This window comes from Miniopterus schreibersii, assembly GCF_964146895.1.
Source record: "Miniopterus schreibersii genome assembly, chromosome: 17".
Taxonomy (NCBI): domain Eukaryota; kingdom Metazoa; phylum Chordata; class Mammalia; order Chiroptera; family Miniopteridae; genus Miniopterus; species Miniopterus schreibersii.
In genome coordinates this window covers 3,959,982-3,987,519 of record NC_138117.1, presented here as the reverse complement: position 1 = coordinate 3,987,519, position 27,538 = coordinate 3,959,982, and the positions used below count along the sequence as shown (strand labels likewise).

The following is a 27,538-nucleotide window of genomic DNA, read 5'->3' as shown; positions in this document are numbered from 1 at the left end:
CGTCGGGTGACCCCCTGCACTGCTGCCGGGCGTGGACTGGCCACGCGAGTCTTGCGAGCGCGAGGAGGAGAGTCTCCGGGCAGCTGGAACCGAGGCTACGCCCGCGGGAGGAGGCTGCGGGTCGGCCGCGGGCCGGGGTCCGCGCCGCAGCCCCAGCAGGATCCGAGCCGCAGGGACGCTCGGGCGGGCTCCGGCCTGCGCGGGCCGCGGCCGGGGGTGAGCGCCCAGGCTGCCGCTGCGACAGTGCGACAGCGGGACAGCGGTCAGACCCTCCCCGGGGAAGGCGCCGGCCTCCCAACTCGTCCGCCGGGTCTCCCGGGTTCCCGGCGGCGGCCTGGTCGGGCCGCTGCTGCCTCGCCCTCCCCGAGGCCGAATCGGGGGCCTGGGCGCCAGGCCCCTCAGCGCCTGGTCTCGGCGACCTCAGCGGGCTGGGGCCTGGCCCCGCCTTCAAAAGCAGGGTGGGTGGCCCGCGCCCTCTATACCCGGAGCCCCGACTTTCCTCCCGAGGGGCCGAGAAGCGGGCCTGCCCACGGCGCCGCGCCTGCGGTCGCCCCGCACTGGCCTGAACGGGCCTTTGGGGCCTCCCGGCGCCACCGCTCTCGACGCCCTTCATTTCCCTCTCAGAGCAGAAACGAACGTTTCGAATCCCTTCGTGCCACAGCCCCTGGCCCAGGGAGCGGCTGGGGTCGCCTCGCCCCCACGCTCCTGCGGGCCCCGGCTCCGTACCGGAGCCCGCCCCTGCGCCCCGAGTCGCGCGGCGCCTGCCCCCCCGCCCCCGCCGCGCCCCCTCTTCCGCTCGCCCCTCCAGCCGCCTCCCGGCGCCGGGCTTTTGTTGCCCGGGCTTGTTTCTAACTCGAGTGTCGCCCGGCTCCGCGCCAGGTCACGTGCGTTAGTGACAACCTCTCGCAGGGCGGCCCCGGGGCCCGCGCGCCGCCGATTGGAGGAGCGGCGCCCGGGGCGGCGGGGGCGGGGCCGGCGGCGGGCGGAGCCGCCGATCAGCTGTTCCCAGCGCCGCACAACAACAAAAGGAGCGAGACGGCCGGCGGCGGCCAGCGGCGCAGCAGCAGGAGGCCGCCCGGCCCCGCCCGCCCGCCGGCCCCACCGAGTCGCAGCTACCTCAGCAGCCCCGCCGGGCCCCGCGCGCCGCGCGTCGCTGCCCCGCCGCCGCCCGCGCCGCAGGTCGGGCCCACGTAAGTGCGGGTGGGGCTGGGGCCGCGGCCGCTCGTCCGGCCGCCCGGGTGGCGCGGCCCCGACCCGCGCGCTCCCCGACTCCGGCCTCCGGCGCTCGCCCCCGACACCCCCGGGCCGCCCGCTCCCTCCTGGCCCCGCGACCCGGTGCGGGCGGAGGCGGCCTCGCCGACCTGGGCCGGCCGAGCCCGGGCGCTGGGTGGCGGTTGGGTGTTTGGTTTCTGCCTCCTCCCCCGGGCGCCCTGTTTTCCTGGCCGCCGCGGGACCTCCTCCTCCCCCCCCTCCGGCCTCCACCCTCCTCCGGCTCGGCCGTTGGGCCGGGACCGCCCGCGGGGGGCTCGCGGCCGCCGCCCTGGGCCGGCCCCTCCCAGGCCGCGCCCGCGCCCCCTCCGCCCGCACCGCTGGCCCTGGGTCGCTCTCGGCAGCACCGTGGGCCGTGCGGCTCCTGGAACCGGCGACCGTCGCCGAAGTGTCCCAAGTGCCCGCCTATCCGTGGCGCGTCCCCGACCCTGCGGGTTGCACCTGTGCAGAGCGCCCTCCGCTTGCCCGTCGTAATCAAAACCCTCATCACTTTAATCCCCGCGGGTGCGGGGCCGACGGTGTGCGGTTCAGCACGCCCAGGGCTCTGCCTCCCTGGTAGGGTCGGGAAACCCGAGGCCCAGAGAGATTGGGTAACTCACACGAGGCCGCACAGCCAGTTAAAAGGACAAGGTGTTTTCTCTTTCAAAGGCGGAGATGAACTTCAAGGGGGGGGAGGGGTTCCTCGTTTTTATTGTGTTTCCCAATTATGTCTGCTCATTTTCTATGTTAATTGCAGTTTAAAGCAGATTAAGGAGGAGCCCCTTTTTATCTGTAACTTCCAAGGACTTGGGTGCATGTTGCTAAAAGGAAGCCTTTTCTGACTACAGAGTAGTTTTGGGAAAAGGAGGGGTGGTGGCCTGTGGGGGGGGTCATTCGGAGCTGACAGCATCATTTTCAAAGGCCCCTGCCTGGAGCCAGGGTCTTACTAATTTCTGTGACCAAGGTCTCTTGTTTTTTCATTCTGCTTTTGTTTTTTTTCTGTGAGTGCTCCCTCATATTTCTCTTGGGAATGGCCCTGGTTTCAAAACTCAAGGTTAACAGGCCGTGAATTACCCCCTATTACTGTCTTTGTCCACAGTTACTCCGCCTTGGGGCCACACTGGTGCGTCCCTGGGAGAATAGCCCACTTGCAGCTAGTTGAGTAAGGGTCAGAGGGGAACAAGCAGCGACAGCGTTCTTGCTTGACTTTCCTGAGGTTTAAAATGGGTTTTAGATTACTTAAGTCAGCATGTTTATTTTTCTAAACTAGAGAGGAGGGCAGGAGATAAAGAGAAAGGTAATTTTGAGGCCCATTTTCAATGGAGATGTGTTAGTTTAGCCACCTGGTATTTAGAAACTGTCAAGAAGCCACATCTGTACATAGAGAAGTTAGATCATCAAAGTTGTGGGATTTTTATTTTTTAATGTTGTTTTTGGAGCCGCCTACTGGCAGCCAAAACCAACTGAAAAGTGCTGTTCTCTGAAGTTCATAGAGCCAGAGTTGACGCTGGAAGGAGCCTGAGAGATCATGTGCAGTGAAAAGCATTGTACTGGGAACCAGACAGACTTAGGCTCCACCCCTCAGCCACTCTGTCACTTTTGAGCAAGTTACTTAATTTCTGAGCCTCAGGTCCCTGTCACATACAATAAGCATTCAGTAAATTGTAGCTCTAATTATTATATAAACATAATGTTTATATAATATAAAGACACTCAGATCCAAAGATGCTAAATTACTTGCTCACAGTCAACAGCTAGCTTGGAATGAACTTAATATTTATGGGGTACCTGCTATGTGCCAGGTGCTCTTTTAAGTAATACACACTTAATCCTCATTAATCCCCATTTTAGGGGTGAGAAAACTGAGGCACAAAGAAGTTACTAAATATCCTAAGTTCACACAAGATGCAAGTAGCAGAGCCAAGATATCAAACACAGCAGGCTGACTCCACACTGCCTCTAGGTTGTTGCTAACAAGCTCTTCCAGACTAGCACCTCCTTTTCTGAGTTCTCAAACTGTAATGCTCTTCCCCGTAAGTATCAACTCAGCCACCTCTCTCTGCTCACAGAGCATTTCTAGCATTTCTACTCAGGTAATAATATGCAACACACTGATGATGAAACGTTAAGTAACAAAGCAGGATACAAAATTGTGCATTCACTTGTCTACAACTAATGATAAAAAGAAACGTGAAGAAAAAGCTAGAGAAAAATGTACAGTACTAATAGTGATTGCAGCAAGACATGGAATAATCACTATTTTTCTAAACTTTCTATAATGTGATTTCATTCATTTTATAATGAAAAGGACATTTTTTTAAAGGGAGGTATTTTGAGCCAGGGTTACAGGGACAAAGCTGCCTTCTTGAAATGCTGGGGCCCAAACAGATATTTTGTTTCTTTTCTCCACTGGGGTGAGCCTGCTCAGCTGCCACATATCTGCCCTGGGTCCCACATGGCATCACAGTTGGGGGACAAGGTGTTCATTCAGGATGAGCAAGGGTTCCCCTGTGGGTGTGTCCTTCCCCCTCCCCCCACCACCCCTGCACCTCCAGCTTCCTGTCTGGTGCAGGGCCTGCATCCATCCCAGTGCTCTGGGGAACTGGGCTTAGTCTCAACTGGTTCAGCAGACAGAAATATACTTGTCGCCAGTATCTGCCTGCATAATTGAAGAGAAATGGGGAAAAGATTTTGAAAACTTTTCCCCCTTCCAGTTTATACATTCAAAAGCTTTATTTACATCAAACCTTGTAATAGTTCATCTTTTGGGTTATGTATCACACCACAATAGATGAAACAAACTACATAGTCCACTTGTCTTCTAACTTTTTGTACATGGAACATAAAGCTGAATTTGAATTCTCATGCTAGAGCTCCAGTTCCCGTGGTTTGGCCATGTTGCCTTCCAGAAGGGTTTCAGGAACACTGTTATGCAAGTGACACTTCCTGTTTACCTGCTTTTAATATTTAATGGCTGAGGGTGATGGATTGTGACCCCAAAAGTATTCAAATATCATTGATTTGAAGACACATTCATAGCACTACAGTGTCGTCATTGGCAGGCTAAACAACTAACAGTCCAATTTGGACGTAAAAAATTGAACCAGGAATCTCGTCAGAGACAGATTCGAACTACATTCACAGCTGAAGATGATTGCTTTGAAAGGGAAATGTCAGCCCTGGCCAGTGAGGGTCAGTGGGTAGAACCCGGGTCCGGGCCTGTGTGTGAAGCAACCAATCAGTGTTTTTCTCTCAAATCAATGAAAAATGTATCCTCGGGTGAGGGTTAGAAAAAATAAAAAAGTGAAATGTCAAAAGTCTGAAGTTACAGATTCAAGGCTCATACTGGTGAGAAAAAAGTCATTTAGTGCGGCCCCTCATCATTTGGGATGGTCTCATCTGCTCTTACAGTTTCTGTCACCCACTCTGTTGGCAGCTCTAAGTCTGTGCCCTCAGAGGAGGCCATGCTCTTGAACTCCAAAGTCCTATATTCAGCTGCCTACTACTCATCTCCAGGTGCATGGCTTGCAGATTTCCCAAATTCAGGCTGTCCAGAGTGCCCAGCCTGCACCTTCTGCAGTAGTCCTGCTCCATTAAATGGTCACACCATCCCAGTAGCCAGGCTGTGAGCCCCGGCCATTCTCAACGTTTTCCTCCCTTTAACTTCGGACTCGCCTACCCCAGCCTGCTGTCTCTCACCACTGTCCATCTGACCCTTGAGCTGCACCAAAGGTGCCTTTCTCACTCAGTGGCAGGTTTCCAGGTTCCTTCTCTTTCCCCCCGCCCCCCCCCCCCAATGCTTATTCTTCTCAACCACTCACGATTAAAGTCATCGATTGAAGGAGCTCTTTCCCTGACGTCTTCCCTGGCATATATCACGCCAGCTGTTAAACTCACCACCAGAGGGCTTTATTTACTGCTGTCTCCCCTGCATTTACCACTACCCCTGATGCGTAATAGTGCTCACTATTTGTAGAAAAGTAGTCATTGACCAAGAACTTTGTGCCAAATACCTTGCCAAGTAGGTTGCCTGCATTACCTTATTTTACAGGGGGAGTAGGATCAGGGAGACCATCTAGGAGGTGTGATTGGCAGAGTCTGGAGACACCAGGAAGGTTGGCTTCAACTGGGATGGGAGTGGTGGAGGGAAGTGGGCGACTGAGCCACCCACGCAGCTCAAGTCAAGAGGACTTGCTGCTAGTTGGGGAGGGGTGGGGTGGGGAGCAGGGAGGAGGATGGCTGGGCTTAAAAGAAGCAAGGGTAACTGCTAGGTCTTGTGCCTGAATAAACTGCTGGATGCTGCTGCTTTCTGTACTGAGAATGGGATGAAGGACAGTGCATGTTTGTGGGGAAAAAATGGAAAGTTCTCTTGGGTATGTTAGGTTTGATATGCCCTTCAGGTAATCAGGGAGGCGTGAAGAAATAAATCTGGAACTCTGGAGTAAGATTAGACAAGGCTGGAGGTCCGCATTTAGAACTCCACAGAACTCCCTGAGGTGGAGCTGCTGCCAGCTGAAACTAACGTCCTAACTCAGCAGAGCAGCACTGGCCCAGGCACACCAGCTGCTACTTGCCACTGCACAGGGAACGGCTGTTTCCACCTTAGTTTTCTGCAGTGTAAATTTTTCCATGTCAGCTGTAGGAATTGTTTTGAAGGTCAAAGTATGCTGTACTTGCAGGTTTTAAATTAAGTATCTCATGGTCACATACAAGAAGTACAGAGCACAAGAAAAAATGAGCCAGGGAAAGATTGGGGGGGGGGATGCATGCATAGGGTGGTCACCGGGCACTATTGCTGGGTTCATTTGGCAGCTTCTGGGCAATTGGCTAACATATTGCAAGATTGTTAATATCTAGTTTTTGTTCCTCTACTTACAGAAAAGCAGTACTGCAGTTTGAAATTAACTAATTTTATAAATTTGAGATAAATTCCAACTTATCCCTTATTGTAAAAGCAAAGATGTGAAAAAGACCCCCCCCTTTTTTGCAATTCTCCACAATGTTTTAATTCATAATGCTTTATCTTTTTAAAAAGATGAATTCTAGAATGAATTACAAAAGAAATTGTTCCTAATTCATATGCTAAACAGCTGATGTCTGTTTTGGATTTGATGCTGCACTAAGTGCTGAGGCAGCTACAATGAGTGGCACCATCCCTGCCCTCAAGAAGTAGTCACTCTAGTCAGAGATGCAGGTGGTTCTGATGTGTGATAAAGGGCTCTTCTGTGTCAGGATGGGTCTGGAGTGAGAGGCAACATTGAAACTTTCCAGCCCAGAGCTACAGCCTAAATTGAGCTGTGAAAGTAAATTCTACAATCACTGAATCCACATTCAATTTTATTATTCTTTTTAAAAAATATATATATCTTCATTGGTTTTCAGAGAGGAAGGGAGAGAGGGAGAGATAGAAACATCAATGATGGCAGTCACTGATTGGCTGCCTCCTGCACGCCCCCTGCTGGGGATCGAGCCCACAACCCGGGCCTGTGCCCTGACCAGGAATCAAACCCCGATCTCCTGGATCATAGGCCAATGCTCAACCGCTGAGCCACGCCAACCAGCCTCAATTTTATTTTTCAGTTGATTAGTTTCAGGTGTACAGCATACTGGTTAGTCATGTACTTTACAAAGTGTTCCCCCAGATATTTCAAGTACCCACCTGACACATACATAGTTATTACTATTACTGACTATATTCCCTATGCTGTACTTCACATCCCCATGACTATTTTGTAACTACCAAGTTGTACTTCTAAATCCCTTCAACTTTTTCACCCAGTCCTCCAACCCTCCTTCCCCTCTAGCAACCTTTAGTCTGTTCTCTGTACCTATGCCAGCTCCTTCCTTTTTATTTCACATTTTAAGATATTTACAGGTTGTGTCTGATATTCATTTATGTTTTGTAAATAACAGATGTTGTAGTTCTTATGTTTAGCTCCTGCAGGAAAGGAACAGCTGTAGCTGAAGGCTGAGGCGTGTGCTTTCTCCTAAGGCTGTGCGTGTGTGCTTTTATTTTTTTAATCCTCACCCAGGGATATGTTGGTTTTTTTAATTGATTTTTAGAGAGACATTGACCAGTTGCCTCCCGTACCCTCCCTGACTGGGCATCGAACCCACAACCTGGGTATGTGCCCTGACCAGGAACTGAACCTGTAACCCTTTGGTGCATGGGACAGTGCTCCCACCAACGGAGCCACCCGGCCAGGGCCGTGTGCACTTCCAAAGTCACATGCACACATTGTGTAAAGACTTGCTGACTGAAACAACCTCTTTTCTGTTTTGTTTTAGGGATAATGACTCTTCTTCTCGCCTAAGTTGAATAAGCACCTCGTGCACTTTAATCTTCTGTCAGCGCCATCAGGCCGACTGAAGACAGGGCTTTGAAATCTCAGCTATAAAGACTCCAGCCAAAGTCTCAATCTTGCCTTAACAATGTTCCAGAGACTGAATAAAATGTTTGTGGGTGAAGGCAATGCTTCTTCCAACCAAGCACCAGAATTCAGTGAGAAAGAAGATGATGAATGGATTCTGGTTGACTTCATAGGTAAGGTGTCCTCTGCTGTTAATCATTGCAGCAAAAGTGGAAACACTTGCATCTCAGTTTTTGCATAAGCAAATCAATAACTTTGAAGGTTTTTTAAGACTTAAAAGTAAATAAAAATTTGTATTAAAAAATTGCAGAAACATCCTGTCCAGACTTCCGTTTTGCAACTCTTACACCCGGATCACATCAGGGGCACTTTTAGAAAGCCCTCAGACTAGACAACCAGAAACAGTCTGAAAGCCTTCCCGCAAAGCCAACACAATCCTTCCCTACAGTGATACACCACACACACACACACTGCTCAGAATTTATTTTATACTCATTGAGTGAATATAAATGATTTTGTTTTGGACCTAAATAAAGAAAGGAATGTGCCCTGGCTGGGTAGCTCAGTTGGTTAGAGTGTCGTCCCAATACGCCAAGATTGTGGGTTCGATCCCTGCTTCAGGGCACATGCAAGAATCAGCCAATGATGCATAAATAAGTGGAACCACAAATCGACATTTCTCTCTTTCCCCTTCCTCTCTATAAAATAAAAAATAAAGTGAAGGAATGTGAGCATCAGCTAATAGCAGCTTCTCTCCCTTTTCTGTGCTCTGATGTGATGTCACTGTGACACATCCTCCTGTGGGACTTCCAACACCCATGGACCCCGATCTAGACACTTGCACTGGTTTGTCAGCAGCTGAAGATGAGGAAGAAGACATCAGTGAAGAGTCACATGCCGAACACCCTTCCGTCTTCTCCTGTTTACCTGCATCTCTTGAGTGCTTGGCTGATACAAGTGATTCCTGCTTCCTCCAGTTTGAATCCTGTCCGATGGAAGAGAGCTGGTTTATCACCCCTCCACCGTGTTTCACTGCAGGAGGATTAACCACTATCAAGGTGGAAACCAGTCCTATGGAAAACCTTCTGATCGAGCATCCCAGCATGTCTGTCTACGCCGTGCATAACACCTGCCCTGGTCTCAACGAGACCAGCTGTGGGGCTGACGAATTTCATAACCCAAGTGGTCCCAGGTACGTCATATTTGCCTCTCTCCACAGGCATTCTGTTCAGTATGCATTTTATTTATTTTTACTACAATTCAAAGCTAAGTTTCTAGAATATGCGAGAGTAATTTTGTTAGAGATTTATGAAAGTACGTGCATAGTGCACAAAGCAGTTGATGGTATAAAAAACTTGTTCAGTCTAGATTTTAGGAAAGTTCTCTATCCTCTTGAGCTGTTTTTGTCTTCAAAGCACTTGTTAACATTCATTGCATTTATTCTCTACATGTATACATGTATATATACACACGCATCTGTTATTGTTTTGCAGAAAGCAGGTAGTTGATGTGCTGAGTAATTTTCAGTGGTAAACACTTAAGGGAATAGGATGATTTTGTAGGAAACAAATGACATTCAAATATAAGATACTGTGGGAAAAGAAACAAATTGTAGCATGCTCGTTATATAATGGAGAGCCATCCATTTATAGTACTCAGCTAATGAATGGAAAGAAAAGACTGGCCTTTCTGCTAAGTTATCTTAGAATATAACTCTGGCACTGTACAGACTGGATTATCTGAGGATATCAAATTTGACAAGAATAGTATGTCTTAATTCCCTAATACTGTCAAGGGTAGGGTGAGTTTGATTCTTTGGAGCAGTTCAGAATATTCCTGTAGTTAGTGCTGTCATCCAAAGGGACTCTTTTTGGATTGTCCAGCCTCTGACTCTGCAAACTAGACCACTGTATATATCTCCTATTTCCTGTTTGCCAAATATAAACAAAGCTGAGGCAGCTCGTTAATTTGTTAGCTTTACTGTACTCTCAAGTCTCAATATTGTAGATTATCTTGAATGAAGATAAACACATGCTTGTACCAAACTGAAAAACAATTTGCTTATATAGTTACCCAGGCTTTCTTCTAGGTAAGATGTTTGATGGGAAATGTTACTTTAGCTGGCACTTTACTCAGCACTCTAAATTTATCAAGAGGTCAGTGTTTCAGGCATTCCAACAAAAATTTACAATATAATTTTTTGGAGGTGGTACTGATTTAATTGCTTTATACTTGATTCAAATTAATTTCTTCAGTTCTTAAAAATTCTTCCTGATTCTGATCTCACCTATGAAGGAATTCCATTCGAGAATTTAGCATGATTAATAGTCACTTTAAACTTACTGGCATTTGTACATATACTTTTTAGTATTTAAAGGATGTGTGTCTGTATGTGTGTGTGTGTGTGTTATGTGTGTATGTATGTATATTCAGCAGCTTTGCAAATAACATTATTACAGAAGTAGTGAATATGCATCACACAAAATTAGAAAATGCAAGTACACAAAAATTTAAAATGACATTCTTACTTCCCAAAGATGAATACTGTTGAGATCCTAGGGCATATCCTCCCACATTGTTTTTCCTGTATGTTCCTGTGCACACAAACCATTTTTAACCTAAATGGGATCAAGCTCCATATGCTGTTTTATAATCTGCCTCTTTAGGTAGTGATCCCCACTTTTTTTTAAAGTAAAATTTCACTTCATCTGCTACACAAACCATGCTCAGATTTCCTCACTGGGGCCCAGAATATCTCTTCTACCGTGTACAAAACAGCATCCAGACCAGGACCTTGCACTGCATCTGTGGTTATGTGTTTATAGTTTTGATGCAGTGAGAATGTCATTTCTTATATCTTATTTTTGTCTCTTATTATGTTTTGACATGACATAGGAAAGTTAAATACGTACTTTTCCATATATAACAGTTCAAAACAACACATTTATCTTTATGTGAATTCTTTTTGGGCATAAGAAAGTACTGTAAATTATAATAACTAAAATCTTTTTTTAATATCCTTAGTTTTAGATTTGAAATGCTTATAAGTAAGGCCCACTAAATCAAGATAGAAATTAGGTGTTACCAAAATTAGGAGAATGGCTATGCAGTAATTATCTGTATTTTCTGAGAAGGAAATAAATCATGTCTTTCAAAAGTTAGATCATCTCCATCTTATCTGTCCTTGGAGATATTACCACAAAGCACATAGAAGTAAGGTGCTTTATAATTACAGATGAGTTTCAGAAGTGTGTGTTTTGTGTTTTAACCTTTATAAATACTGTAATCTTGAATTAAGTAGTATATGTGCCTTTAATGACCCATAGTAAACCAGTTAAAGTTGACTGCGTCCTAACAGTAAAATTAAATAGCATTTTTAATCTTACTAGTGATTTAATAGTTCACCATTTAACATTTGTAGGGCCAGGAAAAGCTGCTTATAAGACTCACTGGCACAAAGTAAGTATATTCGCTTTGAGACTGTGTGATATGTGTTATCAGTCTGAGCAGGGAGGTTGAGGACTCAGGGTGCCACCTTTTAAAAACCAGTCTTTATTTTAACTTCTCCTCATTAGTTCGTAATGGGACCTGCTTCAATTCTACTATTTTTTAAAAAGAACAATATATTAAAAAAGAATAGTGTTTTCCTCTAGTGATTACACAGTGTAACTGCCCTTCCTGTGTAAAATAACCCTTAAAAATCTTAAAACTCTTAACGTTATGTGTTAATATAGTTTAATAATATAGTTTATAGTTATCCTATTTCATTAGCTTTCAACATAGAAAACATAATAATCATGTGGTTTGTAGCCAAGGGTCTTTATAACATTGTTATGCAAATACCATTCTGAAATGTGCCCTGTTGTGATATAAATAAGCAGGTAGCTTCTTACTAGAAAGGTGTTAAATGAGATTTTCCTTATGCATATTTCTATTAAATACAGATGTAAACCTTGTTTCCTAGAACATTTTACTTACAGGCAGAAAGTAGAAAGTGTCTGTGAATGTGCTTTGCCACATGCATCAGTGTTCACCCTGCTTCATAACCATGGTCCTTTGGAGTAAGATCTGTGTTAGAATCCTGGTTGAGTCAGTTAATAATCATGACCTTAACACATCTCTGAGCCTTGGATTTCTGTTCAGTAAAACTTGGAAATTAAAATATTGTCCTCTTAAGATCATGGCAAGAATTAAAATTAATAATATTTGCAAAATAGTTGGCAAATGCAGATATTCAGTAAATGTTAGTTTCTCTCCCAGAAGAACTTTGTAAATGTGTTTGCTTTGTAACTAAAATTTACTCAAAGTGTAAAGCATCTTTATTTAAAAAAAAAGGTCTACTTAATTAACCACCTGTATCACTTACATGGCATAATTCTATTAAAATTGGCTGCTTCTTTCTACCAGTATCAGTCACAATGATCACAAAATATAAACTTGTCTGTCAGCCATAAGACACTAAGCTCTCATTCATCCATAAATTAGTGTGGCAACTTGAGTTTCTAAGTAACTTTTCAATTGTATGAATAGCCCACTCTGTTACATAACACACCCCGTCTTTTCTGTTTCAGAGAGGAAGCTCAGGGTGAAGTGGCGCCACACATTCACTGCTATGTTGCAGCTGTTGCTGCTCATACAGCTTTTCTGGAGCAACCCAAGAGCTTTCGCCCTTCCCAGTGGATAAAAGAACACAGTGAAAGACAGTCTCTGAACAGAAATAGCCTTCGTCGCCAAAATCTTACCAGGGATTGCCACTCTCGGCAAGTCAAGCACAATGGTTGGGCTGTCCATCAGCCCTGCCCACGTCAGTACAATTACTAAGAATTTCAAGTTTGGTTGGTTGGTTTCCCTTGGTTTGTACATGTATATGTGGATGTCTGTGTTTGGATGTGAAGTCTCTTTACAGCCACTTGATGACCAATCACATAGTAGTTTTATCAGTGTGTTTAGACACTATCTTGAAAACCAGATTCACATGCTGTGTATCACATAATGCCTTGCTCTTAACATTTACTTTTTTGTAAATTTTTTCAGAATATTTTTGGAAACATATCAATACAATTACAGTGTTTGGTGTTTGCAGATGTCTTTAAATCTGTTAAAGTGTACATGAGTTAGCATTTTAAAGAGATTTCTTCTCAAGTCTGAGAGTAGGCATCTTTCAGTTTCATCTTATTTTGTATTACTTAATCAGTCTTTTGAGTAAGCAAAAATTTATTCTCAGGGTCAGCCATACACTTTATTGACCAGTACTTGATAATCTCTTCTGTATATAATGAATACATTTTTATACACTAACATGAGCATTAACAGGTTATAGTTGCCATGGTTATAATGGAATTATGGTTGAATTTTCTTTTGAAAGAAAACTTGATATATTTCTGTGTGTATGGGTTTTTTTTCCAGATTAGTCATGCAGTTCATTTTGGAATTCAGGTACATTAAGTGTTAGTGAGCAGTGCATCAGTAATCTGATAGGACTGTGTGACATGGTACAGACATTACTGGTATCGTGGGATGAAAGCACTTGTCTCACGTGCAGAGGGATTAAATTAGACCTGTGAAATTGCATTTAGAAAAATGTATGTCCATAACTAACCCATTTTCCACTGTTTGGATTCTTTCCTGCCAGCTCTGCCCACTCACCACCTCACTTCAGCTGTAAATTCAGAAGTACTTGTCCAGGCACTTGAATGACTTCATATTTATATCTTCCCAAGGGAAAGTGATAGGCTCTGTATTTCCGATACAGCAATAAATCCTTTGCCAGGGAACCTGTCCTGCCCAGTGGCAAGCAGGGGTGAAGGAATTCCTGGGGGTGTCTTTTCATGGCGTCTATACGAAGGGTGACAGGTCAGCTTCCTTGAGTTTTCAGTTTTTAAGTCTGGCTTCAGGCAGAATCTTGAACCACTATGGCCTGTTTCCTCCACCAACAGGGGAGCAGTAATAGTTACCTCCCTCACTGCTGTTGTGAGGACTGTATCCTGATTTGAAGTGGGGCTGTGCAGAACCGTACCTGGTGGGAAATTCCAAGGGCCTCTCTATCAAATCTGGTGATGGGGGTGGGGCCTGTGGCAGTTTTTCTGCCACAGCTGTTCTTCAGAGTGTTGGTGCTAACGAGGCTAGAGTGCAGGGTTCGATGCCCAGGGAAGCCAGTTAACTTGACATGGAGATCTGTTTCTTACCTCTAGCCAGTCACTTTAGTTTTCAGCAGTTGTATGGGTTTTGCTGAGCCATCCACACTCTCACCGATTTCTTCTGAAATTAAGTTAAGTACATTTACAATCCAAAGCACATTCTGCTGACAGAGCATATTTTCCTGTCTCTTCTGCAAACCTAATTAAATAAGTACACATCTCTACAATATTTCAAGGGAAAAGGCAGCATATAGTTATGTGAAGTATTATTCTATTTCTTAGTAACCCTATAGTGCTCAATGCGGGGAACCATGGGAGACTTTTTTCCATTGGAGAGCTTTGCTCTTTCCTGACTAGACTGGGATGTCTGGAGTCTGAATCGGTCAATAGTGTAGTTAGGTGGTGGCGTTCGGTGGTTCTTCCCCTGGTGTTGATGAAGTGCCAGGAATGTCTCTAGAACAAGAGTCTATATCCCCTTCTCTCCTCATTCCCTTTCCATTTCATCTACCCCTTTATTTATTTGTTTTCTAATTAGGGGCCAAGTCTGTCAAGTTTCCTCAAACTGAGCTAGAAGTTATTTTGTTACTATTGTGTTTACCTGAGTTGGGAGATAAGGTCGAGTTTTCATGAGGGTGTGTATGTTACATCATGCCTGTTATAGGGCCATATACTGGTAACTTGAAGATAGACCAGCTAAATGTTTTCTTGATGTAGCCTCTGAATACATGGGCGTCTCTTTTCACATATTACATGCAAACTGTCAGTACCTCACGAGCTGTAGAAGTTCAGCATGAGAATTTGTTTGGCAGCATAAACAAATTTCTATGTAAACCTGCAGTGGTCCTTTTTTACTGTTTCTTTTTCAGATTTCCTGATACCTTAAACACATCTCTATCAGTTACTGCCTTTTTGTTTTCCTTATCGGGGCCTAGTTTTTTATGCTTTGTTCCTGGAAGACAAATGATTTCAGTCTTTGGGATGTTTTTTCAGGGTAAAGGCTATCACACCATCTGTGATATCATATTGTGGTTTCTGTCTAAAAGTGGCACATATAAGAACTGAAGAAAGTAGTTGCATAATTCAGTTGAGGTTCTCAGTCATTAGATGTTTGGTAGGCATCTACTATGTGCAAGACACAAGACGAGTAAGATGTTAACAAGTTAAGTATTCTTTGAAACACGGCCAAAATACAATTTATTATAAATTATTATTTTTGCTGTTGTAAATATTAGTGGTTTACAGTATGCTTAAGTTCATATTTCTTAAAAATTAATGCAGTGAGAAATAAGACACCTTTCAATTTAGTGCTCTGTTTCTAAACTGATAATATAGAATGTTACTTGGAAAAAGTCTGGAATATGTGGTACCCACAAGCAGTGCTTATGAATGAGTTTCTTAGTTTTTATAACGCATCACGTTTCTCAGAGTTTTTGTTTTTGTTAATAAAACATTTTATAATGTATATCCTATGTTTATTACTTCCTCCTCAACTAATTGAATTATGTACTGCAATGTAAGTTGAAGATTCACCATCCATTATTTATCTTCTGTAGCAATGCATTTAAATAGGTGGCTGAGGGGGGAATTTTTACAGAAGGTGCAGAGTGTTTGGATTTTTTACTTCCTATTCCAGGGAGCTTCCTTTACATTAATTTTCTGTTCACTTTTCCAGTTTCCATGCAAATAGCTCCTTTTCACATACCTTCTCTGTTGTGTCAGTACTTTGATTCTAGTGAGAAGGCAGTTTACTTAAAACTTGAGAGGGCCATTCAGCATTGCCTGTTGTTTTTACTTCTCAGATCTGTGTAGCACTGGTTGGTAGTCCTTAATTCTTCGTTGAATCTGTCTTTGCTATTTCTCTTCCTCCTCAAGGAAATATATTGCCTTTTTTAAAGAGAAAAGAGCAAAGAAGAATATCTGTCTTTCTTATCCTCACTTTCTTTGAGTTGGGGAAAAAAATGAAGGACTCCAACTAGAAGATATATATTTAAACTTAAATAGATTAATGGAGAAAGTTTAAGAGTTTCAAGTATTAATTTTTGTTTTTAGCATCAGTTTAGAGACTGCTCCTTGTACTGGAGATACTAGCATATGTTTGTAATGTTACCTTAAAATTATTTTATAAGGCCCATACATAGATTAAATTCTTTTAAAAGTGGGGCTACTATCATGGATGTTTCACTGCCATCAGCCATGTTGATGCATTATAAATGGCATCCTTGTCTACTTTAATGCTTAAAATTTTATTTAAAATGCTTTATTTAGAAAACCAACACGATGTTTGGTGTCAGCCTTGCCATGTACCAGTTCACTTGAAATTGACACCAATTACAGTGGTTTGGAGTGGAGGAGGTGGTCCTGGACAGCATATGGATAGGATATATTTTTCTATTTGCAACAGTATCTTTTATATGGGAGAAGTTACTATTCAAAGGAAGGCAGCTTAAGTGGATAATGTTTTGTATATCATTGAGAATTTTCCTTAAAACACTTTTTAAAAATTGTATAATTGTTAAATGCCCAGTTTTGCTCTGTATTTGCCTTAAGTTTTAGTATTCGTTTTCTAGATGGATTTCTGAAAACCAGTACTTGGGGAGGTTAGATGTGTATGTTTCCAGGCTTGGTGTGTTTGAGTGGTTTTGCTTGCTTTTTGGTTGTATTTTCCTCCAGAAGCGTGGAACTTTAATAATTCTGTGTGTTATTTAAAGAAAAAAAGGGGCTTTGTTGTTTTTTTCTCTCAAGTAAAATTGTGAATACATTTGCTTTACAAGGGCAGGGCGTCATTTATAGAGACTGAAGAGTATTGTAGGTTGTACTATGTGCCTTCTTGATGTGTTTCTGGACACAAAATTTTTTCAACAACTTGAAAACTAAAAAAGGGACATTTGGTTAGGTTATATACTGTACATCAATCTATGCATAAATGGCAGCTTGTTTTCTTGAGCCACTGTCTAAATTTTTTCTGTTTTTATAGAAATTTTTTATACTGATTAGTTCATAGCTGGTCAGTTTTATACACAGACTAAACAATACAGCACTTTGCCAAAAATAAGTGTAGCATTGCTTAAAAATTGTGTATTAACACCAGTTCTTTGTAATCGGCTTCAGTGGTGCATTTTGCACCACCTGGAGTTATGGTTATTAATCTGTCAGTAAATAAAATGTCCTTTAACTTCACATTTGTCAGATTCTCTTATTTTTTCTTTATGGTCATTAGTCTTAAAACTAGGTGTATCTTAAAATGTTTGCTGTTTAGTTTTACTACCCAAAAGATGTGTTTAATATACACTTTAAGCACTTAGCCAGTACTTTTTCCCTGCAGTGAGTCTGTGTTAAAATATTTGTATTTTATATATATAACTTAATGCATTGGTTCTTAGACTTTTCTAAGCTAGCTTAGTTAATTCTCAATGGCTGTTTCCCCACATAAATGCAGACACCTCTTTAAAAACATTTTAGGGCAGTATGGACAAACACCATGTCCATTAATGCCCCCTGTGTGCAGCTCTAGTTTAAATAGGCCAGTAAACATTCAGAATGCTTGAATAGGAAGCTCAAAGAATAAGTCTTGTGTTAATCCTTGGAGAAGATCAGCATTCTAGAACTATAACCTATTTCAGGAGAGATTTTTATCTCAGACTCTCAGTTGAGATGACAACACTATATGGGACAGAGGTGAGGAGGGGTCACCCCAAAGATGAAAATAAGGTCATAAAAGTTGAGTTGGTATCTGCATGGCTGGTTCCTCTCTAGACAGCTAAAGCAGATTGCCCCTGTACAAGGTAGAGGATGCTGACAAATTAATCAGACTCATTTCTCATCTGAATTGGTACCAGACTGAGTATTTATTTTGTGTATTAAGATTCTGATGAACTCAGAAGCCCAGAGAAATTGCCAGCAGAAACCTGGGATGGTGTTTTCAGAAAATCCGATGTATAATCAAAGCAAATTATAATTGACAGCACTTGTACAGTAACTTGCACACCCTGGTCAGGGTTGAACCTCAGTCAGCCAGCCTGAGGGTCAATCCCACCCACGAATAGCCAACAGTGATCAAGACCCAATGACAACAGGAGGGCCCACATAACTCACACAAGAGACATTCCTAGAGCATCCAGCTCAGGAGACCAAGGCGATTGCATTACTGGGTCCCATAGGACACCTACTACTAAGGCCTCCCCACGAAGACTGGGAGTGAGGTGGCAGTTCTGATACATAGAAACAAACACAAAGAGACAGCCAAAATGGGGAGACAAAGAAACAGGCCCCAAATTAAAGACCAGGAGGAATCTCCAGAAAAAGGGCTAAATGAAATGGAGGCAAGCAACTTATCAGATACAAGAGTTCAAAGTAATGGTTATAGGGATGCTCAAGAAACATAGTGAGAACTACTACAGCATGAAAAAGAACATAGAAACCATGAAAAGAACCAGTCAGAAATGAACAATACCATATCTGACATCAAGAATACACTGGAAGGGATAAAAAGTAAGATGGATGAAGCAGAGGATCAATCAACAATTTGGAAGACAAGGTAGAAAAAAACCCACACCCAATCAGAGCAGCCAAAAGAAAAAAGAATTAAAATGAGGATAGTTTAAGGGAACTTTGGGACAACATGAGATGTAACAACATCTGCATCATACTGGTAGCAGAAGGAGAAGAGAGAGAGCAAGGGGTTGAGAACCTATGTGAACAAATAATAACTGAAAAATTCCCTAACCTGGTAAAGGAAAAAACACACAAGTCCAGTAAGTGCAGACAGTCCCAAGCAAGATGGACCCAAAGAGGCCCACACCAAGACACATCATAATTAAAATGACAAAGGTTAAAGATAAAGAAAATCTTAAAAGCAGTAAGAGAAAAGCAGTTAGTTACCTACAAGGGAGCTCCCATAAGACTGTCAGCAGATTTCTCAACAGAAAGATTTCAGGCTAGAAGGGATGGGCATAAAATATTCAAAGTGATGAAAAGCAAGGACCTACAACCAAGATTACCCAGCAAGGCTATCATTTCAAATTGAAGAACTAAAGAGCTTCTCAGACAGGAAAAAGCTAAAGGAGTTTGTTACCACCAAACCAATATTACAAGAAATGTTAAAGGGCCTGTTTTCAGAAAAAGAAAGGGCAGGGAGGGGAAGAGGAGAAGGAACAGAGGTAAAAGAATAAATACGTACCTACCAATAATTACTTTTAATGTAAGTGGCTTAAATGCTCCAACCAAAAGACAGGATAGCTGAATGGATAAGAAAGCAAGACTCATATATATGCTGTCTACAAGAGACCCACCTCAGAACAAAAGATACACACAAACTAAAAGTAAAGGGATGGAAAAGGATATTTCATACAAATGGAAATTTTTAAAAAGCTGGGGTAACAATCCTTATATCTGACAAAATAGACTTTAAAACAAAGGCTATAGTACGAGACAAAGAAGGACGCAGCATAATGATAAAAGGAGCAATCCAACAAGAGGATATAGCTCTGGTAAAAATTTATACACCCAACACAGGAGCACCTAAATACATAAAGCAAATCTTTATGGACATGAAGGGAGAGACTGACAGTAATACAGTCATAGGAGGGGATTTTAACACCTTATTGACATCAATGGATAGATCTTCCAGACAGAAAAACAAGGAAACAGTGGCGTTAGATGACACACTAGATCAGATGGATTTTATTGATATCTTCAGAGTATTTCACCCCAGAGCAGCAGAATATACATTCTTTTCAAGTGCACATGGAACGTTTTATAGGATAGACCATAGATTTAAGAAGACTGAAATCCATATCAAGCATCTTCAGTGACCATAATGGTATGAAATTATAAATCAACCACAAGGAAACTGAAAAAACACACTAAGTCATAAAGGCTAAATAACATATTACTAGACAATGATAGGCCAACAATGACATCAAGGAAGAAATCAAAAGTTACCTTGAGCCCTGGCTGGTGTTGCTCACTTGGTTGGGGCATTGTCCCATAGACCAAAAGGTGGCAGGTTCGGTTCCCAGTCAGGGCACATACCCAGGTCGTGGGGTCAATCCCCAGTCAGGGTGCATGTGGGAAGCAACCAATCATTGTTTTCTCTCACACTGATGTCTCTCTCTCTCTCTCCCTCCCTCTCTCTAAGATCAATTTTTAAAAAAATTACTTTGAAACAAATGTAAATGAGAACACAATAACCCCAAATGTATGGGATACAGTGAAAACAGTCCTAAGAGGGAAATTCATAGCATTACAAGCCTTCCTCAGGAAACGAGAGAAAACTCAAACAATCTGACATTACACTTAAGGGAACTGGAAAAAGAACAATAAACAAAGCCCAAAGTGAGTAGAAGAACAGAAATAATAAAGATCAGAGCAGAAATAAACAAAAGAGAGTCTAAAAAAACAATACAAAAGATCTATAAAATCAAGAGCTGGCTCTTTGAAAATATAAACAAGATTGACAAACCTTTAACTAGACTCATCAAGAAAAAAAGAGAGGACCCAAATAAGTAAAATCAGAAATGAGAGAGGAGAAGTAACAACTGACACCAAAGAAATACAAAGGATTCTAAGAAAATATAATGAATAACTATATGCAAACAAATTGGACAATCTGGAAGAAACGGATAAATTCCTAGAAACGTACAATCTTCCAAAACTGAATCAGAAAGAATCAGAGATTCTGAATAGATGGATTACAACTAGTGAAATTGAAGCAGTTATCAAAAAACTACCAATAAATAAAAGTCCTGGGCCGGACAACTTCACAGGTGAATTTTACCAAACATTCAAAGAACCACCAAAACCTATCCTGAAGGAAGAACTTGGCCTAGATCACAGACCTAAGTTTAGGGAATAGGTGGGGAAGGAAGGCTGAGCTGTAATAACCGAGAGCAGGTCAGAGGTGCTATCTGCCTGAACCTCCTCCCTGGGGTGTCTAAGTAGAGTTTCTGAACTGTGGTAGTCAAGAGAGGGAGACTCAGAAGTGAGGTTTCAGCCCAGTCTCAATTACCTACAAAAGTGGGGGGCAGGGGCAAAGTGAATAAGTGAAATACATTAGAAGCTCCTTAGACAAGTTTGCAATCAGAGAACCAAAAACTTCAGAGATTAATATAATGAGCATGTATCCATCAACCAACTTTATAGATTCTTAACATTTTACCATATTTGTTTCAGATGCTTTTAAGGAAATACAACTTTACTGATATAGTTGAAGCCTGTTATGAATCCCTCAAATCCCATCCATCTCCCCCACCCCCACCCCCACCCTAAGACGATTATTTGCAAAGCATGCTTTCATGCTGTGACTACATAAGTATCCATAACTATGTAATATTTGCTTCACATGCTTTCAAACTTTATATAAATGGTATCATACTGAATGGTTTGGTATAAAATTTGTTTCTCTTCCTCTAAATATTGTCTTTGAAATTTATCCATGTTGACATACACGGCTCCACCTCATTTCACCTATGGCACAGTATCCTGCAGCATGACTATGCCACAATGTATCTACCTATTCTTTTGTTGGTGATCCTGTACATACTCTATGGTCCAGCAATTCCACTCTTAGGCATATACCCAAAAGAAATATGTTTTGTCCACAAAAAGACTTTTTTGTGGACATACAAAAATATTCACAGCACCTTTATTCATAAAAGTTAAAAACAAAAAAATAACAAACCATGTCATATCCATACAATGGAATACTCAGAAATAAAAAAGAACAAAATACTGCTACATGCAACAGCATGGATGAAAGTCAAAACCATTGCATTAAGTGAAAGAAGCCAGACACAAGAGCCTGTGTATGTGTGTGTATATATATGAATGTACGATTCCATATACCCATATGTATGTACAGGATCTATCACCTATCTATTTTATCTATTCTCTAGTATAGAACTAGTGAAACCAATCTATAGTGGGCGGAAAAAATCAACACAGTGGCTGCCTCCAGGAAGGTGGAGGTGGGGGTTACTAGGGAAAGAGAACTTTCTGGGAGTGACAGTAATGCTCTACAATTTGACAGGAGTTTGTGTCACACAGTATAACCATTAATAATGTATATTTAAGATGCATTTTTCATTGAAAGTAAATATTGAAGTCTCTTAAGGCTATGCATGCTAAAGTATTTAGGGGGAAGTGTACTAATATTTCAATATTTTTGGAAATGCATCAAAAAATAAGATGGAATGATGGGTGGAAGAGGGGTGGGTTTATGGAGAGATCTGTGATAAAATAATCAGAACAAAATGTCGCTGGAATTTAGGTGGTGGCTATATGCATGTTCATTATAAGTCCTGTCTATTTCACTGAACATTTTAAGTTTTCATAGTAAAATGTAGGGGGGAAATTCTAACATTTGACCTGTCTAAAAGCCACTCCTCCATTCATCTTCCCTATCCCAGTAAGTGACCACCGTTCCTCTAGTTGCTCACCTTTGGGTTGTCTCTGTCTCACACACCTAATCCATCAGCACATGCTTTCGGCTCTCCCCTCAACACACATCCCGAATGCAGCCACTCCTCATCAGCCCTCACTCCCATCCTGTTCCTGGCTAGCACCACCTTCTGGCTGGATCGGCTGCTCTCCTAACTGCTCTCGCTGCTGCCATCTGCTCTCCCCACAGCCCACACGATCACCTAAAACGCTTCCTCCCACTGCCTCTCCCACTCTCTCCCGTTCCCTACATCCCAGCCATCCTGACCTCTTTGTGGATCATTAAATATGCCAAGTGCTCTGGACTCACTGTTCCCTTGCCTGGAACGTTCCTCTTTACCTGCATGGCTCTTTCTCTCACTGCACAGTTCTCTGCTCAGAAGTCACACCAGAGAGGTCCTCCCTGAACACCTACCTCATACAGAGCTTCCCATCCCATCCCCAGGCTGCTTTTATTTTTCCTCTTTCTTCTTATTACTATCTGACATACGTGTATTTGTTTTCCATGCTCCTCCCACTAGAATTAAGCTCTGAGGGGGCAGGAATTTTTGTTTGCTTCACTACTGTGCTCTGATGTGTGCTACATTACTAGGTGCAAAAATGTCACCTCCCGAGTCCTTCCCAGGCCCCTCCCTACCCACTACAGCTAAAGTAGTCCCCTCCATCATATTACCTGATTTTATCTTTTTAAAAAAATGTTTTTATTGATTTCAGAGAAAGGAAGGGAGAGGGAGAGAGAGAGAAACCAATAATGAGAGGCATTGATCGGCTGCCTCCTGCACGCCCCCTACTGGGGAATCGAGCCTGCAACCGGGGCATGTGCCCTGACTGGGAATCGAACCATGTCTGCCTGGTTCATGGGTCGATGCTCAACCACTGAGCCATGGCAGCGGGGCTACTGTATTTTATCTTTTCCATAGTGCCCAATGATAGTTATCCCCCAGTTAATAAGCACAGTGCCTGGCCCAGAGCGGGCTGATCTGCCACGTACCCTCCTGCCTGGTTCACCCTCTACCCAGAGCTTAGGGATTCCCAGAACTGCCATTTGTCTGTTCTTCCTCCACACCGCGCAGTATCACGAACCCTGGGGGAGCTGGACCGACCGTGTCTGGGGTGTGCTCTAGCTCTCACACCCTAAGATGCCTGCCTTCCGAAGCCCCCACCTCTTGTGATGGTGGCCAAGAGCTGCTCTGGCAGAGCCAGGCACTAGAGTCCCAGAGGCCAGGAACTGCTCTCACTCTAGAGGGAAGCGCTCAGCTGTAACCCTGCTGAGCCCTCCAAGGTGCCAGCTGCAAAGCTCTTTCAAGGAAGTGTTCCCCCAATGAACACACCTGTGCAAAACCTCCGTTCAACCCACAAAGGAGACTGTGGTCAGCCAGGCCCCAGCCAGGCATCAGGGTCCCAGTGATAAATGAGACCCCCCCTCCCCGAAGCTCCCTGAAACCTGGAAAGGGCAGTGGTAGAGGCCCGAATGGTGGACGGAGGGGAGCAGAGGAGGAAGAAGGATATAAAGGAGCCCTATCGCAGGGCAGGGCAGGCAGGACAGCCTTCTAGGGGAGGTGGTGTTTATCTGAGTGTTAATGGATATATGGGAGTTAGCTGGGGGGTGAATGAGAGGTGCAGGTGCAAAGGTTCAAGAGAGAAGGGCGGGTGTGCGGGAAACTGCATGCGGTTGGTCTTCCTGGGTGCAAGAGGCTTTGTGTGTTAGGGGGTTTGGCCTTTAACCCAAGGTGATCCACAGCAGGGCAGTGGCCCTTGGCAGCTCTGTGCTTTAGAAATTCTAGAGCTTTGGCAACACGTGTCAGGAAAACCAGTCAGGAAATTACTGCAGTAACTGAAGAAAGATTGGAGTCCTGAACTAAGGCAGAGGGAAAAGGGGATTCACCTGGAAATAATATGGTAAAGGGAGGCAGCGCAGCATGGGGGTGCCAGAGCCAGAGTCCACTATGGGTCTTGGGCAATTTATATTTGTGCCTCAGCTTCCTCATCTGTAAAGTGGGGATGACAGTAATAGCATCTGTTTCACAGTGTTGGTGGAGGGTTATAGGAGTTCATACAGCAGAAAAGCTTAAAGTAGAGCTTAGCACATCATCTTACTCAGGAAGTGCTAACTGTAATTATGGAGCTCAGAAAAAAGAAAGGCCCTGGCCAGTTTGGCTCAGTGGTTAGAGCGTTGGCCCACGGACCAGACCGGAGGTGCGGGTTCAATCACTGCTCAGGTAGTGTGGGAGGGGCAACCAATCAATGGGTGTCTCACTTTGATGTTTCTCTCTGTCTCTCCCCCTCCCTTCCACTCTCTCTAAAAATCAATGGAATATATATCCTCGGGTGAGGACTTATACTCCAGTTTGGAAACCAGATCTGAAGTTCTCAAAGTGTGGACCTCTGGGGGTCCCAAAGACTCTTTCAGGGGGACCACAAGGTCAAAACTATTCTCACAATAAAATTTAGACATTTGTTTTTCTCACTGTGCTAATGTGGCTGTGATAAGGCAGATACAATGGTGGTTAAAACCATCAGTGCCCTAGCTTAAATCAAGGTGGTGGCTCCAAATTATACTAGTCAGTGTACCACCACTCACCATTACCAAAAAAAGCCAGTTTACCGGAAAATGTTTCTGATGAGGCAATAAAAGGAATAATCTAATGGGTGATCAATCCAGTATTAAAATTGGGCCTGGCCTGGCGTGGCTCAGCAGCTGAGCGTCGACCTAGGATCCAGGATATCAGGGTTTGATTCCCTGTCAGGGCACATGCCCGGGTTTCAGGCTTGATCCCCAGTAGGAGGAGGCAGCCGATCAACGACGACTCTCTCATCATTGATGTTTCAACTCTCTCTCCCTTCCTCTCTCTGAAATCAATAAAGATATATTTAAAAAAAAAAAAAAGGGAAGAATTTCTTCTATGATATATTTCGGCTAGGCTGGATAAAAATCTCCCATGCAGAATTCCAAATAAATCATGTAGCTATTTCACCCTGGAGGAGAAGCATAACCCCCCCTCCTGGGGTGTGGGCTGCACAGTGACTTCTTTCCAGAGAGCACAGTATGGAAAGAGGAGGGAACAACTTTTCCAACGGAAACCTGGCAAACACCACCAGGTGCTCAAGGTCAACATCAGCAGCCATAAACCATGTTGACAGTATGTAACCTTGATATGAAGTGATGAAAATGGCACTTTACCTCTGCAATCGTCTTCCTCCAAACCCACAGCCTCACAGTACAACCATGAGAAAAACATTAGACACATTCCAGTAGAACGGCATCCTACAAAATACTTGACCAGCACTCCTCAAAACTGTCAGGGACATAAGCAACCAGGGAAGTCTGAGAACTGCCACAGCCAAGAGGAACCTGAAGGAAACATAACTTCTAAGGGTGATGTCTGGATCATGTAGCAGTAAAAAGACATGAGGGTAGCCTGGCCAGAATGGGTCAGTGGTTGACCTGTGGTCACGGTTCCATTCCCAGTCAGGTAACATGCCCAGGTTGCCCGGTGGATCCCCAGTAGGGGGCATGCAGGAGGCAGCCAATCAGTGACTCTCAAGACTGATGTTTCTCCTCTCCTTTCCTCTCCCTGAAACCAATAAAAACATGTATTTTTTAAAAAGACACAGGGTAAAACTAAGGAAATCTGAATAAAGTATGGACTTTGTTTAATAACGCATCGACAGTGGCTCACATGATAATAAATGTAGCACATCAATGTAAGATGTCAACAACCGGGGAAATGGAAGTGGCAGGGCGGGTGGAGGAGTATATGGAAGCTCTGTTCTACATGCTCAATTTTTCTGTAAATCTAAAACTTTTCTAAAAAATAGTTTATTAATTAAAAAAAACTGATATTAATTGGAAACAATTCTACCATCCATCCTTCTAACCAGAGAGAATGAAGTTTCATAGTGGGATAGACAATGCATCATTCAACTCACATCCTACTACGTGTACCTCTGAGCTGCTGGGTCCTGGCTACAAAAAGATGAACACAATGAGATTCAAGGCCTACTTAGAAATAAAAGACATTTTAATGGGTAATTCTTGTCCTGTGAGGTGAGCATAAGTGCAGAGGAAGGGGTCTGGGAAGGCTTCATCAAGGAGGTAAAAAATGCACAGAAGCAAGAAATAAGTGGCTTGGTCCTAATTTTTAAAAAAGTGGTGCCCCTAAGAATGATCTGGAGTTTTCCCCCCTTTTATTCTGAAAATGAAAGCACTGTAAAGGCCAATAGTTTATTCACCATGGTGTTTTGACTTTGCATGTGCAGTGGGGGAAAATATAGTTTAGAAAAATCCCAAAATTTCTAAAATTATTACAAGTATACAGGAATTTCAAAGTGAATTTTTAAAACTGGGATGAGTGGGAAAAGGAGCTAAAAATGAACATACAAAAATATGAAACAAAGATAACATTGAAAGATGATGCCTAAAATAGATACCCCAAAGGATCACTACATGAATAAAATTCTGAGAAACAGCAGTTTTATAGCTCAGCTTTCTGTTCTACTCAGGACCCTTCAAATTACTACTTCATTTCTATGGGTGTAAATTAGGAACAGGCAGGACAAGAGCGCCAAGAGGTAGCACCGAGCATCTTGCACAAGAGTGTCTCTATATACACGATCTATATACACGATCAAGTGTAAACTTTAAAAGAACCCTTGAAATGAGTGTATTGTTTCAACTTTTCCAGAGGAAACCCAAGCTCGGAGAAATCCGGTCACTTGCAGCAGGGCAGGGCTGTAAGTGCAGTGACAGGTGAAGCCCACGCTCTGTTTAGTCTCCCTTGACCACGGACCAGGTACGTGTACTAGGGCGGAAGGCAGCCTGTTGGGGTGCTTCTAATTTCTCCTTTACTATAGTTGCACCCTCTCCACCTCAGTCAAGGGCACTGACCAAAGTACACTTCTACTCCGTGTCCCGTTTTCAAGTAATTGCCCAGTTGGCCCAGTGCTGAGCACACAGGACTCCAAGGTTAATCCTACAAATGTCAGTGACAACCGTGGTGGTCAGGCATATTCTGATGATCCAGCTCACTCATTCCGGTCACCAGTTCTGCTCAGGCTCGGGTGAAGACCCCCTCTGCTTACATCAGGCTGTTAGATCTCTAGGCCTCACCCCCCAACAGCGTATTGAGGTGACTGGAAGAGGGAGGCAGCTCCTCCCCTAACGAGAGCGCCACCGCAGGCGTGGCAAATGGTACGAAGTTTCTGGGTCCCTCTTGATTCTGTCACCTTGGGCAAGACTCTTCCTATTTCCTCATGTGTACATTTGGGGCAAATACAATCCCTTTCAGGCGTCACGACGCTCTAGCAAGGCACGAACGTAAAAGTGGGGAAAGGGCTCTGCTGGCC

At 43.5% G+C, this 27,538-nt stretch overlaps 2 protein-coding genes across 4 annotated transcripts in view; one reads left to right on the top strand and one right to left on the bottom strand.

The window, feature by feature from the left end:
* The window catches only part of NDUFAF6 (NADH:ubiquinone oxidoreductase complex assembly factor 6), a 76,323-nt gene that overhangs the window by 47,814 nt on the left and 971 nt on the right, over positions 1–27,538 (bottom strand). The window lies entirely within an intron of this gene.
* Positions 1,002–16,933, top strand: TP53INP1 (tumor protein p53 inducible nuclear protein 1). 3 transcript variants are annotated; one of them, XM_081117382.1, is made up of 5 exons: positions 1,011–1,190; positions 7,537–7,792; positions 8,454–8,811; positions 11,041–11,078; positions 12,191–16,933. In XM_081117382.1, the coding sequence occupies exons 2-4, from the start codon at positions 7,681–7,683 to the stop codon at positions 11,060–11,062; spliced, it is 492 nt and encodes a 163-aa protein (XP_080973508.1). In that variant the 5' UTR covers positions 1,011–1,190; positions 7,537–7,680; the 3' UTR covers positions 11,063–11,078; positions 12,191–16,933. The 3 variants fall into 3 exon arrangements, with proteins under 3 accessions (XP_080973507.1, XP_080973508.1, XP_080973509.1); XM_081117383.1 differs by having other exon boundaries at positions 1,045–1,179; XM_081117381.1 differs by lacking the exon at positions 11,041–11,078 and having other exon boundaries at positions 1,002–1,190.

Excerpts from the sequence above, each read along its gene's own strand:
- TP53INP1 (XM_081117381.1), top strand. The coding sequence starts at position 7,681 with ATGTTCCAGAGACTGAATAAAATGTTTGTGGGTGAAGGCAATGCTTCT. Across the intron at positions 7,793-8,453 it reads GATTCTGGTTGACTTCATAG|ACACTTGCACTGGTTTGTCA; the intron begins GTAAGGTGTCCT and ends ACCCCGATCTAG. Across the intron at positions 8,812-12,190 it reads CATAACCCAAGTGGTCCCAG|AGAGGAAGCTCAGGGTGAAG; the intron begins GTACGTCATATT and ends TTTCTGTTTCAG.